Here is a 19,390-nt window from a genome sequence, read left to right as displayed (position 1 = left end):
GGGGATTTGACTATTATTATAATTTAATCCTGCTCAAATGAATGAAATTACGAATAAAGATTCGTTCATTTTGCTGAAAGAGACTCAAAAATCCAAGTCAGTTAAATGATCCGATCTTCCCATCACTAATCGCTTGAGTGTTGTTAAATTCACCGCTGAGTTTTCGCAGAGAGCGCTCGGATGTTTACTACGATTTTATCGAAGTAATTTGGAAGATCAGAAAAAAGTGATTGCCGGGCCTCAACAAATCCCTGTGTTAGATTAAATGAAGTCATTACATCGAACCGGGAGACTCTGAGAAGAGTGGTATTCAAGAAATACTGCCGGTACTCTGAATAAAATTAGAGAAGTGCAGGTACTGCATAGCAGTGAGTACCTGCCCACTTCAAGCAATGTATACTTAAGTTATTATGGAGGTATGATATCTTTGTAAAGATATAATAAATAAAGTGTGAAAATGTGCATACACTATTTGCATACTGGAATCCTTGATATCCATAAAAGCATTTAGAAACAAACTAAAATAATCTACATAATAACTATAGTGGAGTCAATAAGGGAGGTCTCACCTTCACAAAGTGCATGTCCACTCCATACATCTCCAGCCACTTGCACTTATTTAGAAAATTCAGTTCAGCTTGCGATGGAATCATTCCCCTGTAGAGAGATGTTTTTGTGAACGTTGTAACTCGTGATCTCATGAAGCACAACAAACAACAAAATTATCATTCAAGACACTTTCTAATCCACTACCTTTCATGGCTAGACTACAGTAACTCTCTTTGTCAGCCTGCCAATATCTGCCATATGTCTAGTGGTGGACTGATATGTTTTTTTTTGTTTTTTTTAAATGGCTGATGCCGATATCCAGAGAGCAGGGTGGAAGATAGGCTGATACAATGCTGATATATCACACACTTTAATATAGTAAATACAAACATAAAATTGCTAATTTTGTTTTTTGTTTTTCCAAAAAATGGTAGATAGCAGTTTCTTCAGATTTCGATTTAGTCATTACTTCATCAATTGTGAATATATTAGGCAGAAGGAAATAACAGTACACACAGCAGTCCAGTAACCATGGATGGCATGTCCACATTAGCAATCACATTTACTCAAACAATATCAAATCAAACTAATTGTACAGTGCATAGTGAATAATACAACACACTTTTACCTTGGGCTGCATCTGAAAACGTAGGCATCTGACTTGCTGCCTGATCAATTAATGGCCTAACTAACAGCTGTTTTGAATGAATGGAACTCTTTTGGAAACGGTCTCTGAACAGTTTGAAAAGCACCTTATTTATACCTTAAAATCACTCGGAATGAAACATTATTTAACATTATGAGTTCAAACGCATCTGCCATGGCTCTGATATGCGGATCGTTTAAATGAGACCGTGTTGCACACTGGTCAATTATTGCATTAACACGATGGCACGTAACAACAAAACCAACCGTGACTGGTCGTTTACATGTCTCAGTTGCTTCACATGCAAGCAGGCGATTTTTGGCGCCCTCAAGAAAGAAAATCGGCCAAACAGGAACAATTATCGGCCGATGCGATAATGTAAAAAAAGTATAACATTTTAAGAGAAGTGCTGAGTGCAGATATAACCATTGCCGTTACTTCTGTACTATTGTTGCTTTCATGTCTCATGTTCATATTCTATGGAGAATGTTTTGACTATCAAAAAGAAATTGCTTGTGATCCTTTAATACAAACATTGCAAGAGCCCTATTTGGAAAAGTTTGATTGCTGCACATTTAATATACAGTTTAGATCTAGAAATATGAGGTCAGGCACAATTTCTATTTCTTTTATTTTGGCAATTTTCTCTCGTAGAAGGGAGAAAAGGGTGTGTCTGTATTTTTGTTAACCTTTTTTTTTAATAAAAAAATAAATTATGTATCACTCTTTCATGTTTTTTATTTGATTATTTTGTTGTTTTGGTTGATCAGCTCCTGGCATAATGTGTGTTTTCCAGTTTGGAAATGTATAGTAAAACTGAAGAAAAATTTGCAGTCTCGCCCTGTAAACAACTGGACCTCAGTCCATATGCAACAAAATAAAAACTCACCTCTTCAAGATACAAAAAATTCTAGGTATCACACTGTGACTGACCTCAAATTAACTACCCATAAAAAATCTTCCTCCACATTGTAACAATAAAGCCCTGAAATCGTCGTACAGAGTCATCCTCAGAGATGGATCTGCAGCAGCTAATTATATACCGGTACTTGTACAGAAGCATCCTGTAATTGATAACTGCTCTTCTTAAACGGGGTCAATTGCACAACTGAAGATTTAATTAGAGTGATAATTCACCCAAAAATAAAAAGTCTCTCATCATTTACGCACCCTCATGCCATCCCAGATGTGAATCCTTCCTTCTGCAGAACACAAAGATTTGTAGAAAGATTTCTCAGCTCTGAAGGTCCATTCCATGCAAGTGAATGGTGGTCAGAACTTTGAAGGTCCAATTAAATGCATTTGAAATGCATATAAAGACAGCATAACAGTAATCCATACAATAGATGTTGGTGAGAAACACAAATCTTTTTTTATATAAATCTCCATTCTGACTTTCACATTCTTCTTTTGCTTTTGGCAAGTCGCAATCTTTGTGCATATCGCCACCTACTGGGCAGGAAGCAGAATTTATAGTAAAAAGCACTTAAATATTGAGGTGTTTCGTATCTAAACCTCTCAAATCACTTTCAGAAGGCATGGATTTAACTCCTGGAGTCTTCTGGATTACTTTTATGCTGTATTTATGTGCTTTTTTGAGCTTCAAAATTCTGGTCACCATTCACTTGCATTGTTTGGACCAATAGAGCTGAAATATTCTTCTAAAAATCTTTGTTCTCAGCAGAAGACAGAAAGCCATACACATTTGGATGGCATTAAGGTGTCTCTTTGAGTTTGCAAACATTTCACTAGTAAACAAAGGAGTCCAAATAAAAAAAAAGAGAGAACCTGAATGTGGGAATCTTCAATCCATTCTAAGGGCTTAATTCAAAATGCATACACATTCTTACATTATGTTCTAACCAGGCTTGATGTGAAAAAGCAACAAGCGATAAATCTCTTTCATGTTAACAGTTTCTGCCCTAACCAGCCGTGACTTGGAAATTATATTTTGTTGGTAACTCAATTTCTATTTTTAAATCGCATCTTGTGCGGCCCGCAGCAAAATGCAACTGATCCAAAATCCTGCTCCACACAGTTGTGTATTAAACGGCAAATATGTTCTGATTGGTTCTATTTTGTCACACTGCATAGCATTTTCACTTTTAGTGTTTCAATTTGCCACTGAGCAAGCTGCCTAGTAGTATAGTGGGATGCGGCTTACCTGCACTCAGCCCATTTACGGTAGATATCTGCCTCCATGATCTCTGTCTGTTTGGGTGAAAAACGAAACTCTGATACTAAAACAATAGAGTGTTCTAATGGGTCACAATCCCCAAGTTCACCTATTACACACACACAAAAAGAAATGTGCAATATAAATGAAATTGGCAAAATTCTGTACATTCCAAATATATTTTCTCACACAGAGACAAATATACATAACTCACTCTGAAGGCAATAAGCTCCAAGCTCCACAGACACATCATACGGACATTTTAACCTGCTCGGGGAAAAGGATAGACTTAATGACTAATAAAACAGTTTGTAAATATGTTTGTAGCATATAAAAAAAAAAAGTGACTTTTTAACCACACATTTAACCAATAGAGTATTTTAACAATGGTCAAAATCCACTTCCTTGAAACGTGAGATAACGAGATCCCATGTTTGCATAACCGCGCATGTGCCCCCTATGTGGGAAAGTGTGTCGGAGCAAATCTGTGCTCTTAAATTAGAAGCTGTGTGTTGTTTCTCATCAGAGATTCTTTTATTAAAAAGGAACAGAGCAGCACCCAGGAGACCAGACCCAGATTATACACTCTGAAACAGAGCTTTTATCGGACCCCAGTAGAAAACCCTGCTTCACTGCCTGCGTAACACAGAGGGAGGCTCAGAGGTGTGACAGAGGGCATTAAATAGGATATGAAAAGCCCTCTCTTTTTCACTGCGAGTGAAATGATTGTGTGTGTGTTTGATTGTGGGATAAGTGGAACTTCTTACTTGCCAGACAGTATGTCTTGTCTAAGCTGCAGTACAAAGAGATACCTGCAAAAAGCAGTTATATAGTTACAAACAGTCAAATATTACAGTTCAGACATTTTAAAGGATTTGTTTACCCCCAAAAAATTTATTCTATCATAATTTACTCATCTTCATTTCATTCCAAACCTGTATGACTTTCTTTTGTTGAACACAAAAAATTTTAAAATACATTTTGAAGAATGTACTGTTTGTTTTTCCCCCATACAATTACAAAGAATGGGGACTGGAGCTTTTTAAAGCGATAGCTCACAAAACATTTAAATTGTCTTATCATTTTCTCACTCTAATTCTATCACAGATGTGTATGAAGATTTTTAGAAGAATACTTCAGCTCTGTAGGTCCATACAATGCAAGTCAATGGATAACAAAATTTAGAAGCCCCAAAAAACACATAAAGGCAGCTTAAAAGTAATCCATTAGACTCCTGTGGTTACATCATACAGTACCGTCAGAAGAGATATGATCATAGGTGTGGGAGGAAAACATCAAAAACGATTTTTTTTCCCTGTAAATTGTCCTCCCTGCCCAGAAGGTTACATATATAAATGTGATATAAATGAAGAATGTGAATCCCCAAAACCAAAAAGAAGAATGTGAAAGTGGAGATTGTCAGTAACATAATTAAAAAATAATAATATAATAAGACTATAAAAATAAAAATGTATCTGATATTAAATCACATTAATTATATTGCTTCTGAAGATATGGATTTAACCACTGAATTTGAAGTTAAAGCTTCAAAAGTTTGGTATTAAACATAACTACTGAAATATTTTAACTGTGCTTTCATGTCAATATCATAGAAGTAGTCCATAAAACACCTGCATTATATTCCACATCTTGGATTCTGGCCATATGATTGCTTTGTGTGAACAGGCAGAAATTTAAGTTGTCAAATCCAATTTATGAATGGATAATTGGTTGATCTGGTTCACAAAAGTCTGAATGATTTGTTCATAAATAGGATTGATCCAGTTCTCGATTTCAACTCGCTGACTCAATGATAAGGTTGCCGTGGTTAAAAGCATTTTGGAGGGGAAGATTATCAGTGAATAATGACATAAATTTCAGTCAGTTCCTGACACAAAGCTATCACATGGCTTTAGAAGACAATTTTATGGAGACAATATATAATATATCTATATAAATGTACATGTTTTTTCTTAGTGCATAATATGAGAGTAACATGATAGTAAACAATGACAGAATTTTCATTTTTGGGTGAATTATCCCTTTAACCATACATTTAGAAATCTCAGTTTAATTAATTATAAATCTTTACAAGATCTGAGAACATTAACTATAGCAAAGCAGAAACATGATTTAAAAAGCTTCACAAGAAACCCACCCAACCAGTTTACACCTTTGTCCATTCTGGACTGTAATTATTTTTGGTTAGACAAAGTAAAAAATATTAATGACTGCTATCCTCCTTTACCTGGTGAACTCCTCATGGAGGTTATTGGGCTCTGATGAATAGAACTTAACTCTGAAAAACAATCTGTATGGAGGTCCATCTAGGACAGAGAGAAAGATTTTAAGAGTAAGAGACTGAAATGAGGGAACGAAACAAACACCCAATGTCAATGGCTCTGTCAGTGAATAAACAGTGACATTTGTACATAAAATGTAAAGGAAAAAAGACAAGACAAGAATAATCCTTGAAAGCTTTGAAAACTGTTGTCATAGAGACAGGCATAAATCAGCTAATGTTGATTCAGTGTGACTCGATGGCTTTTAAAAGTGCTGTAAAGGGTATACCGCTCTGAAGGGTACAACAGTAATTACACTAGAATACAGAAAAGACATAAGAGAGGTTCCATCAATGGCGTCTTTTGAATTGCCCAAAAGTAACAACAGATGGCAAGAAATATCTTGGTGTTGAAATCATATTATATTTACACTTTGAAACATTTAAGCTTTGTCACTGCTGTTACTCTTCAGCTATATCTTCCACTTTCTCCTTTAAGCAACTTTCTCTTTGGTTAGCTGCTTGGGGTGTGTAATTTACAACATACACTAGGATTGGCTCTAGTCACACCCATAGAGTATACACTCATAGATCCTCGTAGCAACAGAAGATTATGAGACCGTGGTCATTAGCCATCTGTGTCCAGTCAACTAAACAACTCCATGATCCCGTATTTTAAAAATATCAAAAGTTAATATCATATTAGAGGAAGGGTTAGTCTACTCTAAAGTATTAATAATTATCTTTTAGGGCTGCAAAATTTGGTAAAAAAGTTGTTGCGATTATTTTGAAAATCATTGCAACTGCGATTTGAACTACGATATGACATACATAAAAAACTAGTGAGTAATATCTTTTGGCCATTGGTAATGTTTTGCACATGTTCTACTGCCAATAAAGTCCACTCTTTGAGGGTTCACACTTTAGTCCTGTTAAGAATTTTTTTTTTACTTTTCCATGATATTCACATTTTAAGAGATGCACCAGTAGATACTTGTCTCCCCATTTCCTCCCGCATCTTCACAAGGCCATTTGCTGTTTTCCTGGGATTGATTTGCACTTTTCAAACCAAACTACATTCATCTCTAGGAGACAGAATGTCTGCATGGTCCCATGGTGTTTATACTTGCGTATTATTGTTTGTACAGGTGAAAGTGGTACCTTCAGATATTTGGAAAACTTTTTGGAATAAGACGTGTGGATGTCCACAATTTTAATTACAAGATTTATTTAGATTTTCCCATGATGTCAAGCAAAGAGGTACTAAGTTTGAAGGTAGGCCTTAAAATATATCCACAGGTACACCTCTAATTGACTCCAATTAACCAATTAGCATATCAGAAGCTAATTGTCAAAAGGCTTGACATCATTTTCTGGAATTGTTCAAGCTGCATAAAGGCACAGTTAACTTGTGTATTTAAACTTCTGATCCACTGGAATTGTAATATAGTAATATATATTAAAATTGAAACAATCTGTCTGTAAATAATTGTTGGAAAAATTACTTGTGTCATGCACAAAGTAGATGTCCTAAACGACTTGGCAAATATATAGTTTGATAATATGAAATCTGTGGAGTGGTTAAAAAATTAGTTTTAATGACTTCAACATAAGTGTATGTAAACTTCTGACTTCAACTGTAGATCGGACCCTGTTTACATGTGGTATTCAGATGCATTTTGGATGGTGTGATCTATTGTTGTAAAAAATACCAGTACTCCGGTACCAAGTCGATACTGAATCAAAAATTTTTTGTGATACCAGAATTACTAAAGGTACTGGAGTACCCATGCAGAGTCGGCAACTTTTGAACACTCACAACAAGCAAAAGATGATGACAAGCAAAGCTGCTGCTGAGACTTGTCGAAAAGAAAAGTGGAAAAAAGCCAGGTTTGGAAATTCTTTGTATTTGAGGCTGATGAAAAGGGAAACATCATAGATCAGCAAAAACCTATTTGTAAACGCTGCTTTCACAATTTTCTGACGAAAGGAGGAAACACATCGAACTCTATAAAGCACCTGAAAGACAGACACCGGGATAAATTCAAGCAACCAAGGCAGGTTAATTTAAAATCATATCATTTGCATTAGGGCTGAAACGATTAGTAGACATTATCGACAACGTCGAAAATAAACGTCGAGAAAAATGTTCATTGTCGAATAGTTGTTTGATCTCATTTAACGTAAAATAAAATCATATTAATCTGTAATGTAGAGTGAGAGCAGCACTGCTTCACGCCTGACTGAGGAGAGGAATAATTACACAGTTCAGTCCAGTTTTATAAAAAAAACAATAAAGTAAATTCAGAACCAGAAGCAGTCTCGTTGTGGAATAAGCGGAGCCGGAGCTCTTTAAAGGAAACATCCTGGCGTTACAAATGCAGTAATATTTAATTTGTTATAGCTTTATTAAAGTTCAAATAATACAGAAGCAGGTCATGTTAATAACTTTAAACTCAGAAACTGGCATTTCTCTGTGTGGTCGGTGCCTCTTCAATGAGTTTGAGATTGAAACTGCACCCGGCTGAGAGAGACTCTGCCTCGGTTGCTCATCCCTCGAGCGCGCACGCTTAATGCAGCTAGATTAGAACGTGATTGCTCGCGACTTATTTAATCATAATATGTCACTGTGCATTTATTATTGTGAAGAAAAATGGCAATATGCAGCTTTATTAATACAAGATCACTTTGCACATTAGTTTGGAAATTGTTTTTTATTCATTCTATTGTATGCTTGTTTATTTAGTTGTTTTTTTAGTACTTGGTAAAGTAAATGTTACAAAAGTTGAAGCAAATCTTATATAAGTGTTCAAAATTGTACAGTTTTGTTATAATTCAAAAAGAATATATTTAAATTAAAGTGTTGCTCAATGGCATATTTCTGTTCTTAGTTCTGCTGCTAATGTTTTGTAGACTTTGTTATTAAAAGTGTTGTTTAGTAACCTGTTTTTGCTCTGGTACCAAAATGGTATCGAGTACCAAGAAATTTCACTGGCATTGGTATCGACTACTGAAATTTTGGTACCGTGACAACACTAGTGTGATCACAAGTGGACAGGCAAGACAAAATCACAATTAAACCCAAATAAGCACAAACAATTAAAAGAAATGAAAGCACTAAATATTGGCACACTGTGTACTGAAGTACCAGTATCATCTGAGCCTCAGATGTGCATACGTATCTGTGTCCCTGCATATTAATACAAGGCATACTGAAGAAGTTCTTGCACATGTACATGTATTCACTTTTTCAAATTGTCAGATCGGTCAGTTATTTCCTTTCAAAGCCGTACATAACTGGCAAAATTTGAACACTAGTTTTAGCGCATTGTTTGATTGACAGGTGAGGAGGGTGAGCAACATGTTCTTTTCAAGCAAATTCAAGCGGATGAGCATTTACACGACGAGCCAAAGTGGCCACACCCATTTTCAACCATTTCTGAATGTGGTGTAAGTGGACAAATCTCAAAAAGTTCTGGACCCCATTAACTCATGTCTTAAGCATTATTATTGCAAACTAACATCCAAAGTCCCTTTCAAGGTAAGTCAGTCCACTTGGCGGCCATCTCTGAAACGCTACTGGTCAGCAAGCGGCATAAAAGTACAGCTCCTATTTACTTGAATGGGGAAAAATGCAAAATCTCCAAAACGGTTGTTCAAGATAACGATCAAAGAACATATTTTAAATCAGCAGTTAAATCTGACAACAATGGGAGTAATTAACTGTGCCTTAGCACAGATCATGCTTTTACAAAAAATATATAAATAAAAAAAATATATATATTTTTTTTTTTACAGGCTGGTCCCGCTAATGTGTATGTGCATTTGAGTTGACTGACAGGTGATATCTGCCGATAAAAGGTGACTGGCTCTTTTACCTGTAAGACGGAACTTCCTTTCTACATCCGCCATATTGGGCATTCCAATTCCTCCCATTAATTTAAATACCAGTGCTCCGTCTCAGGCTAAATAGTCTCTTAACTCATATGAATACCAGGTATGAACACGCCTTAAATAAAGTGTGTGTGAGAGCATGTCTCATGACTACTCACGTCTAATCTGCTTCTTTATGGGCTTGGCTGCATCCAACCAGTGCTGAAATCATGAAGGAAATATGAAATATAAGAGAGCAGAAAAAAGCAAGGAAGAAGTGGGGGTGAAAGTGGGAAGAAAAAAGAGAGGGTGAGAGAGAAAGAACAAGAAAGGAGGGAGAGAGAGAGTGTTTGTTATTAGTTTGAGTGCATAGGAAATGAAAATCCTGTTGTTCTGATTGATGTCGAGTGGCTGTTTCACACTGACAGTCTCTACTTCTCATTTCTGCTCCAAGAGCAGCAGCTTATTGAAAATCAGGTCACTATTGTGCACACACACACACACACACACACACACACACACACACACACACACACACACACACACACTAAGAGCCACTCACCGCAACCTGCTCTTGATCCATGAACTGCAGGCCAAAGTAATCAGCCTCCACCAGATCCAAATGATACATAATCTGATCAAACAGATCCTGTCCTTTGGAGTGTTTCTGAAACGCAGACATTTAGATCACAGATAAATCACTAAGTGCAGAAAGCTTGGGGCTTCACACTGATTTTGAGACAGTTTAAGGGGACACCTGTGGAGCATGTCATCAGCAGGAAGTAGCTCCAGAATGCCTGCAAGGCTCGATGGCTCTGATTAGACACCGCACCATGCACGCTACATTTATTTCCATATGCACTCACCCCGTTCTTCCCTTGCAAAAATTAGGTAGTCTCATTACAAAGCCATTTGACGGCATGTAAAAAGCCCAAAGCGCTTTGAAAAACCAAAGAGATGTCGATTTTCTATTTTGAGTTGTTTCATTTTGAGTTGTCATGTCTAGATGAGAGGGACTTTACAACCACATGCAAAAACTACATAAACTATTCTGAAGATAATCTCTTATTTGGTACAGTCCATTTGCTTTCAACACCAGCATTCACTCGAACGAATGCAGAGAATTTTTAATTAGTATTGGATTGGTCTCATTTTGTGGTGCCTGATTGAATTCTACTGTTGGTTTGAGGATGTCAAAGGAGGGTGCACATGATCTGAATGGATCATAGGAATGGCAGGAGCTCCCTGTTATAATGATTATGAGGAGTATCCCCCGAGAGGAATTCAGCCGATCACAGTGCTCGGAAACATGAATCAGTATCTCTGCAGGATAATACAAATTAGACAATTATGACACGGCCGAGAAATATATAATTATTTGGACATCCTCAACGATACAATCTCATTAATATAAAGAGCCATTAAAAGGAATATTCTGGGTTCAATAGAAGTTAAACTCAATCAACAGTATTTGTGGCATAATGTTGATTTCCACAAAAAAAGTATTTTGACAAATTTACAATGAAAGTGAATGTGGACAATTTTTGGAGAGTTTAAAAAGGCAGAAATTGTAATTTCTTCTGTTAAAACCCATGTATTATTTGATTCGGAAAGTTGTTTAAATCATCGTTTTTACAATCATTTTAGGGTTTGTTGACATTACATTGTTATGGCAACAAAGTTGCAAAATTGGTTATAACTTTACACAGAAAAGGTTAGGAAGTGATTTTATCACACTAAAATCATGTTTACACACATATTATTTATGTCGGCTGTACTTTTAAATATTGAGTATTTTTAGTGTAACATTCAAAATTGGTGTAACATTCAAAAATTGGCCCCCCATTCACTTCCATTTTAAGTGACTCACTGAAACTTTTTTACTTTTAAGAAAAGGAGGGGCAAGTCAATTAATAATTTTTGTGGTAATCAATACAATGCCACAAATGCTGTCGATTGAGCTTAACTTGTATTTAATCTGGAACATTCCTTTAAGGCTTTGGATAATTCTGCCAAACTTGAATGAATGTGTTTTATTTGCATTAGATTACAAAATATCTATCCATGTGACATCTGGAAATAAATGATGCTAGCTCTTTTCACCATTCTCGCAATTACTTTTAACCAACTGTGCCCAAGGTAAGTCCCCTCAAGTTCACAGATGTGTCCTATAGCTGAGTAACCACATGTGTAGTTCATTACACTAACTATGGACATGTTTGTCAACCAGAAAGTGTCCAAATATCTTGTGTCTTAATTTTGAACAATATATAATATCTACTGTAAAAACAAAAAAAGGTATTTTTGTGAAATGTTTTCTTTCAAATATATGCCACTTGGTTTGGTATTATTTGTCATGCAATGACATTCATAGATAAGTGTGGCCTACCATGTGAAACTTCTGTGAAAGAAAAAAGTTCAGCTGTCTTGATTGAGTTGACCGATTACCATGATACAACGACCCGAATGACTGGGAACACTGACTGACATTCTTGCGGTTTTTCAATTGAATTGCCTATTGCATTAGTAATTATTCTCAATAAAGGCTTGACACTTTGACATTTACAGGAGCACCACAAAAACACACACTGAATCCGTAAGACAGATAAAAATATACACATAAGGTGCACACAAAACTAAGGCTGTAGTAAAAATAGCTGAAGTGGCTGGATTTAGGACACACCCTGAGGGGGGGGTAGTTGGCTATTATTCTCTTTGATTCTAGTTGCTGTTCAAACTGACCTACAACCCTTAACATACATAAACCCCACACACATATTTTAGAGTTCTCCTCCAATAAACAATGTAACACTAACACTAGGAACTCAGATGAGAGAGAACAGACAGTAGTGAAACGAGTGACGAATTCATTAATTATTACGCTATAGCATTGACATTCGAAAGGTTTCTTATTAATCCTTTGACATGTTTAGACTTGTATGGAACCAATTTTGCCTGACTATGACATGCATATTTATAAAGCAGCAATCAGTACAACAATAACATGACACGAGTCATGACCTACAGGTGTTTACCAAGCCTATATTGAAAAGAAGGAAATGTTTACCGTAAAATCACTCAAAATTACACTGAAAGTCAAGAAGTTAGTCTAAAAGGATCAAACATTTTAACAGCGAACAGACTGTACAATTTTGTGATTGGGGATATAATAGTTTCAAGGTTTCACCATATACCTCGGTTTTAAAACGGATGGTTATCATACCGTCGAAATAGTCTAATTGACAGTCTTGCATGAAGATAAAGACAGATATTTTCAAAACTTTTCTAAAATCCAAAACAGTTTTAAGACATTTACACAGCATCATATAAACTTGGTGAGATAAAATAAATATATGCACCTTCCTCGTGATACATTTGACTGTTTTTGACCATTTTAAAGGTGACATGCAGGTGTCGCAAGCTCAGCACATCACGAGCACATCAGAAGTCAAGCACAAGTACATCAAACAGACATGTCAGAGCCAGAAACTTTATTTCCACTGACAAAGAGGTTGAAGTCTGCTGTCTGGGATTACTTTTGTATGTTATAGACCAACGAGGCACCGTCAATGTGATTACCCAGTCTGTAAAGTTTGCTGCAAATAAAAAAAAAAGTGTGAAACACTTGCACCATCTCCGTGAGCACCATTCCATGGAATTTGCGGAGATGAATGTAAGTGGAAATACAGTACACAGGATAATAAATTATAGCCCGTTTCATAAAAACACCAGATTCAGTGTAGTTGTACATGATATGTAATGTAGGCTAAAGTTATGTTTATGCTTTTGTCACATTCACAAATGCAGCAAATTGATTAAGCACTTGTTCAACATTACAATGTGCCAACTGTTTGTTCTTTTGCCTAAGTGGAGCATAACAGTAGGCCAACGTGTTTGATACTGCTAATAATATGTTTTATTTGTAAAACATGGTACTAAAGTGCATGGCTTTTGGTGTGCAGGAAACAGACGGTATTGGACAAATACCAATAAATAAACTGCCAATGTATAATATATTTTCAGTAGGTATTGTAGAATTGAACTAAATCCTAAATGCCACAAATTACTGAATGCATGTAAATGCATATCTTAAGTGTTAACCTGGGCAATAATTATTACAAATTCAATTTAATTTAATTTCATAAAATAACAATTACAAAACATTTTTTTTAGTTATCATAATCCGACTACTGTACATGTTAAAATGTATGTGTTTGTATATATGTATATATATATATACATTTATGTTTTATCTGTTTGTGGGTTTTTTAAGAGCGTCCTGATGTTCAAGATCAAAAGATAAAGGATAAAAGTTGAAGACATCCAAAATAAAGTTCAAGAATTGGTTATAACTGAAATATTTCTGTCTTTCAGACATATTTCATAACCAAATATTAAAATTCAAAAAATATTAACAATACAGTGGTATTTTTTTGTGATGTTATCATACTGTGAAAATGTCATACCGTTACACCCCTAGTTGTGACACTCATTTTGCTTTGTTCGGATCTATTAAGTAATTAAAAATGTAATTCATACAAAACATGCAGAGGCTAAAGGCTCTGCAGGGTAAAAGCTAATTTCATTTTATTTTCTCCCAAAACACTAAATAAAATCTCCTATTTGTCACTATACAATGCAATACATTCCAAATCGATGGGAACATTGTGTGTAATGTCTAATGGTTGATTTTGAGGCAATTTAATCTAATATTTAATATTTTTTTAATATTGCAAAATTACGTAGCTAATAAATATCATTTAAATCATCACATTTATTTTGAGACAAAATACAAAGCCATTTTAAATTTTGTTTAAGGTGATTATATAAAATAAAATGCAATATCTGTCCAATTAACTCATTGTTTTTCTTAAGTGGGGGAATAGATTTGCTATGAAGAATATTCAAAGTGGGCACAAACTGACTGATCCAATCATAATGGAGATTAATTTGTTTATAAAATACTTGAGATGTAATGAAATGCCAGATGAGATTGAAATGATGTACCATTTTCTTAATTTGTTACTCAAAAAAAAAAAATATCTTGCTGCCTTAAAAGTATAAGTTTCATATAAGTTAAAAGGATAAGTTGACATTGTGCCATATAACTACTGCCCCTGTATATACACCATATCAATATAACCCCCCGGGGGGACTTTTACACCAAGTGAGGGAGCATTTTTGTGGGGTTTTATTCAAAACAACTTCTGTTGTTATTTGTTTTTACATAAATTATGTTGCTCCATCGATATTCCATAAAAATATATGTATTTTTCAAATCTTGATACAGGTTGTAACAACCCTGTTTTACCCTACTTAAATCTCTACTGACAAAACAAAGTTTTCAATTTCTGAGAAAACATTTTGATATTTACTCTGGGGCTTAAAAGTCAAAAAGTGATAATCATCCAAAGACAGTGAATAAAAAATTATAAAATACAAGTCTCATTAAAAGCTCAAATTCTAAAAAAAAAGTGTTGCCATAAGTAGTAACATTAGAATAATCTTTTGTTATGTCTTAAAAAAAAAGCATTGATTTTTTTATTTATTATTACATTTTGAAAAATGTTGTTCACCAAATCAAAGTCAGGTGGAGTGACATTCTGTTGTCATGTGACAAGAAATAAATAAATGAAACAGAGAAGACCCTCTGTGGACCCTCATGATAGTGTGTAAAGCATTTAAAGGAAAGCTTCTTGATAACTCAATCTATATTTTTAAAAAGTGTATTGGTGCAAAGAAAATATTTTAATAGCTTTTGCTTGATGGATACACCACTTGATATATTAAAACCAATTCAATCTTTTATTTTTGTACTTAGAAAGATCTGGAGTCTCCGCAGTGTCATCCACAATGAGCCACGTGATAGGTTGCACGGATTGATGATCTCAGAAGCGGAGGCAACTGAGACTTGTACTCTGCCACCCGGATTGAGGTGAGTAACCACGTCACCACGAGGACCTGCTAAGTAGTGGGAATTGGGCAACTCAAATTGGGAGAAAAACATTTTTGGGGAGAATTTTTTTTTAAAATAGTGGAGATTATAGTGGACTTTAGTATAAACACCCCAACATTAACCCCGCTCACCATTCTGAACAGCACTGTGGCAGCAGTGTAGTCATTCAGGTTCCTGGGCACTACCATCTCACAGGACCTGAAGTGGGAGACCCACATTGACTCCATTGTGAAAAAGGCCCAGCAGAGGTTGTACTTCCTTCGCCAGTTGAGGACGTTCAACCTGCCACAGGTGCAGCTGATACAGTTCTACTCAACAGTCAATGAGTCTGTCCTCTGCACTTCAATAACTGTCTGGTTTAGTTCAGCTATTAAATCAGACATCAGAAGACTACAAAGGAGAGTTCGCACTGCTGAGCGAATTATTGGTAGCCCCCTGCCCTCCCTTCGAGAACTATACACTTCCAGAACCATCAGTCACAAGAACAGTTTTTCCCCTCAGGCTATCCATCTCATGAACAGTTAAAACTGCCCCGTTGAGTAATAATTATGTGCAATACACAGCTTAGTCCATTTATATTTATCCAACATATCCTAGCTCTTCTGCCACTACATTCCCTTGCACTATCTGTATATAACATATTTGTAAATGTGTATGTACAGTTGAATTCAGAATTTTACATACACTTATGTCGAAGTCATTAAAACTAATTTTTTAACCACTCCACAGATTTCATATTAGCAAACTATTAGCAAAGTTGGCATAAGCCAAGTCGTTTAAGACATCTACTTTGTGCATGACATGAGTAATTTTTCCAACAGTTGTTTACAGACAGATTTTTTCAATTTTAATCGACTATATCACAATTTCAGTGGGTCTGAAATTTACATACACCAAGTTAACTGTGCCTTTAAGCAGCTTGGATAATTACAGAAAATTATGTCAAGCCTTTAGACAATTAGATTATGATAGGAGGTGTACTAAATTGGAGGTGTACCTGTGGATGTATTTTTAAGTCCACCTTCAAAATCAGTGCCTCTTTGCTTGATATCATGGGAAAATAAAAGGAAATCAACCAAGACCTCAGAAAACAAATTGTGGACCTCCACAAGTCTGGTTCATCATTGGAAGCAATTTACAAACACCTGAAGCTACCACATTCATCTGTACAAACAATACTATGCAAGTAAAAATACTATGGGCCCATGCAGCTAGCATACTGCTCAGGAAGAAGACACATTTTGTCTCCTGAAGATTAACGTAGTTTGGTGCGAAAAGTGCAAATCAATCCCAGAACAACAGCAAACGGCCTTGTGAAAGAAGCTGGAGGAAACAGTTAGACAAGTATCTATATCCACAGTAAAATGAGTCCTATATTGACATAACCTGAAAGGCTGCTCAGCTCCAGAACTGCCACAAAAAAGCCAGACTACAGTTTGCAAGTGCACATGGGGACAAAGATCTTACTTTTTACTGTTAGACCTCTGGTCTGATGAAACAAAATTTTACTGTTTAGCCATAATGACCATTGTTATGATTGGAGGAAAAAGGGTGAGTCTTGCTAGCCGAAGAACACATCCCAACCTCGAAGCATGGGGGTGGTAGCATCATGTTGTGGGGTGATTTGATGCTGGAGGGACTGGTGCACTTCACAAAATAGATGGCATCATGAGGAAGGGAATTTATGTGGATATATTGAAGCAATATCTCAAGATATCAGCCACGAAGTTAAACCTTGTCGCAAATGGGTCTTCCAAATGGACAATGACCCCAAGCATACCCCCAAAATTGTGGCAAAATGGCTTAAGGACAACAAAGTCAAGGTATTGGAGTGGCCATCACAAAGCCCTGACCTCAATCCGACAGAAAATTTGTAGGCAGAACTGAAACATTATTGTGAGAAGCTTGTGAAAGTTTACGCAAAGCGTTTGACCCAAGTTAAACAATTTAAAGGCAATCCTAACAAATACTAACAAAGTGTATGTAATCTTCTGACCCACTGGGAATGTGATGAAAGAAATAAAAGCTGAACTGAACCATTCTCTCTACTATTATTCTGACATTATACATTCTTAAAATAAAGTAGTGATCCTAACTGACCTAAGACAGGGAATGTTTTCTACGATTAAATATCTGGAATTTTGAAAAACTGAGTATAAATATATTTGGCTAAGGTGTATGTTAAATTCTGACTTCAATTGTATCTATATTTTTTGTCTTTTGAGTATTTCTATATATACACACTTGCATTTTCTATTTGCCTTTTATTTTTATTACGTTTTTCCTTGTTTGTGTAGCCTACTGTAAGTTTCTGTCACCAAGACAAATTCTTGTATGTGTAGCATACTTGGCAATAAGTCTCATTCTGATTTTATTATCATTGTATGAAACTAACTTGGACACAAATCTTACACTTCAATTAACTTAATGTGTTTTAAAATATTTCTCATTTTTATCACCTCGGACAAGCTTATTTCTCAATGACCCAACAGTTGAACTGCCAGAATGTGATTGACACATTTAAGGTCTGAGGGCCCAAATTTGAAGCGCCCTAGTTCATCGTCCTCAGTGGAATTATTATTTTTTATATGTAATTTCTGGAAAACTCGAAGCGCTGGGAAAATCCGTGTCATTTCCCACCTCATGATCGTTTGATTTTCTGTAAATGCTCCAAGTACCCGTGGGAGTGTGCAGGTGATTGGTTTATGTGTGACAGGTTGAGTGGTCGCTATAGGTGGGAAGTAAACAGGAGGACGAGAGCCCGAGCACCATCTGTCCGCCTCTCAACTACCGGGACAGGACCCAGCACCGGGGAAATCCACCCGGCCACACAGAGCCAACTGATGGGATGCCAAAAGTGAACTTTGCAGACAAATACTATATTTAAAATACAAGAAACAATTTCCCCTGACGACTTGTCTCTCTGAATGTCTAACAACCAATCACTTAAAGCAACTGAACTCCTCTGAACACAAAAGCACTCACCGGTAACTCCACACTGACATCCGATCCGTCCAGCAGCAGGACTCTGCACGTGATGGCGTCTTTGCTGTTGCCTGCAGCGGGGATGTGCACTACGGCTCCCCCGGTCACTACAGTCGGCGCGTGAATCACCTGCTGCTGGTGCGCCTGAAGTACTGCGTTTCCGCCTCTGCCGGTCCCGTCCAGCTCGTCAGACGTCCGAAAACGTCTCTTTGACCGACGGCTAAACGTCCTGCGAAGAAAACCCATCATCTTTTCCCCACGGGGGAACAGCGCTTTAATCGATCAGTGAAAACGGCGCCGATACCGGACTGCTAACGGCGGCACTCAAAAGGAAGGCATCCAGCTGTTTCCCAGGCTTTCCGCGACGGCGAAAGCAGAGTCGACCGGAATTAGACGTGCAATGTAGTGGGGACAAGTCTGGATCCAACGACCAGTCACGAGCTCAGTTTCCTGGAGCACTCGTGGCGTACGGGCGAAACAACACAAGCACACCTGCGGTGCCAAAATCCTGAGAATATAGGCTACTTCCGTCCTTGCTCTTGTTTAATCTTAATTTTATAAATAGGATTCACGCTCTAAAATAACTTCTCCTCGCGCTTACCGGAGTCCTGATGAATGACGGCGCGTGACAGCTTCGCTGGTTTTTCGTTTCTGTTAATGAACGAAACTGATGTACCTCTCAGGTAAGTCAACCAGTGGAACTGGCCAAGCAACCTGTTCTGCGCAAGCGTTAAATCTCAGAGCAACACTAACTTTTTTCCCCATTCGGGTCAGCGTGCGCAAGGCAGCGCTACCTGCTGGCAGCTAAAAAATTATGATCTATATGAGCGAGGTTACCTTCATGCGAGCCACGATCACTGAATTCCCCCGCAACCACTAGATATCAAGGCAGCCTTCATGCTGTGCAGTGAAATTGCGTCAACT

General features: G+C 36.7%; 1 protein-coding gene across 1 annotated transcript in view; it reads right to left on the bottom strand.

Annotated features, from left to right (window-relative positions):
• epb41l4b (erythrocyte membrane protein band 4.1 like 4B) overlaps window positions 1-19,328 on the bottom strand; it is a 37,817-nt gene extending 18,489 nt beyond the window's left edge. Inside the window, exons 1-8 of the mRNA XM_052147560.1 lie at window positions 18,467-19,328; window positions 10,088-10,192; window positions 9,705-9,747; window positions 5,620-5,698; window positions 4,139-4,183; window positions 3,586-3,638; window positions 3,360-3,480; window positions 570-657 (exon numbers count right to left, since the gene is read on the bottom strand). Of these exons, the coding sequence (XP_052003520.1) occupies window positions 570-657; window positions 3,360-3,480; window positions 3,586-3,638; window positions 4,139-4,183; window positions 5,620-5,698; window positions 9,705-9,747; window positions 10,088-10,192; window positions 18,467-18,715 (783 nt within the window). The 5' untranslated portion in view covers window positions 18,716-19,328. The remainder of the gene's footprint in view (window positions 1-569; window positions 658-3,359; window positions 3,481-3,585; window positions 3,639-4,138; window positions 4,184-5,619; window positions 5,699-9,704; window positions 9,748-10,087; window positions 10,193-18,466) is intronic.
• Between the last annotated feature and the right edge of the window lie 62 nt (window positions 19,329-19,390).

This window comes from Xyrauchen texanus, chromosome 17, assembly GCF_025860055.1.
Source record: "Xyrauchen texanus isolate HMW12.3.18 chromosome 17, RBS_HiC_50CHRs, whole genome shotgun sequence".
Taxonomy (NCBI): Eukaryota; Metazoa; Chordata; class Actinopteri; order Cypriniformes; family Catostomidae; genus Xyrauchen; species Xyrauchen texanus.
Note: the sequence above shows the minus strand (reverse complement) of the source record. Positions and strands in the feature narration are given on the sequence as shown.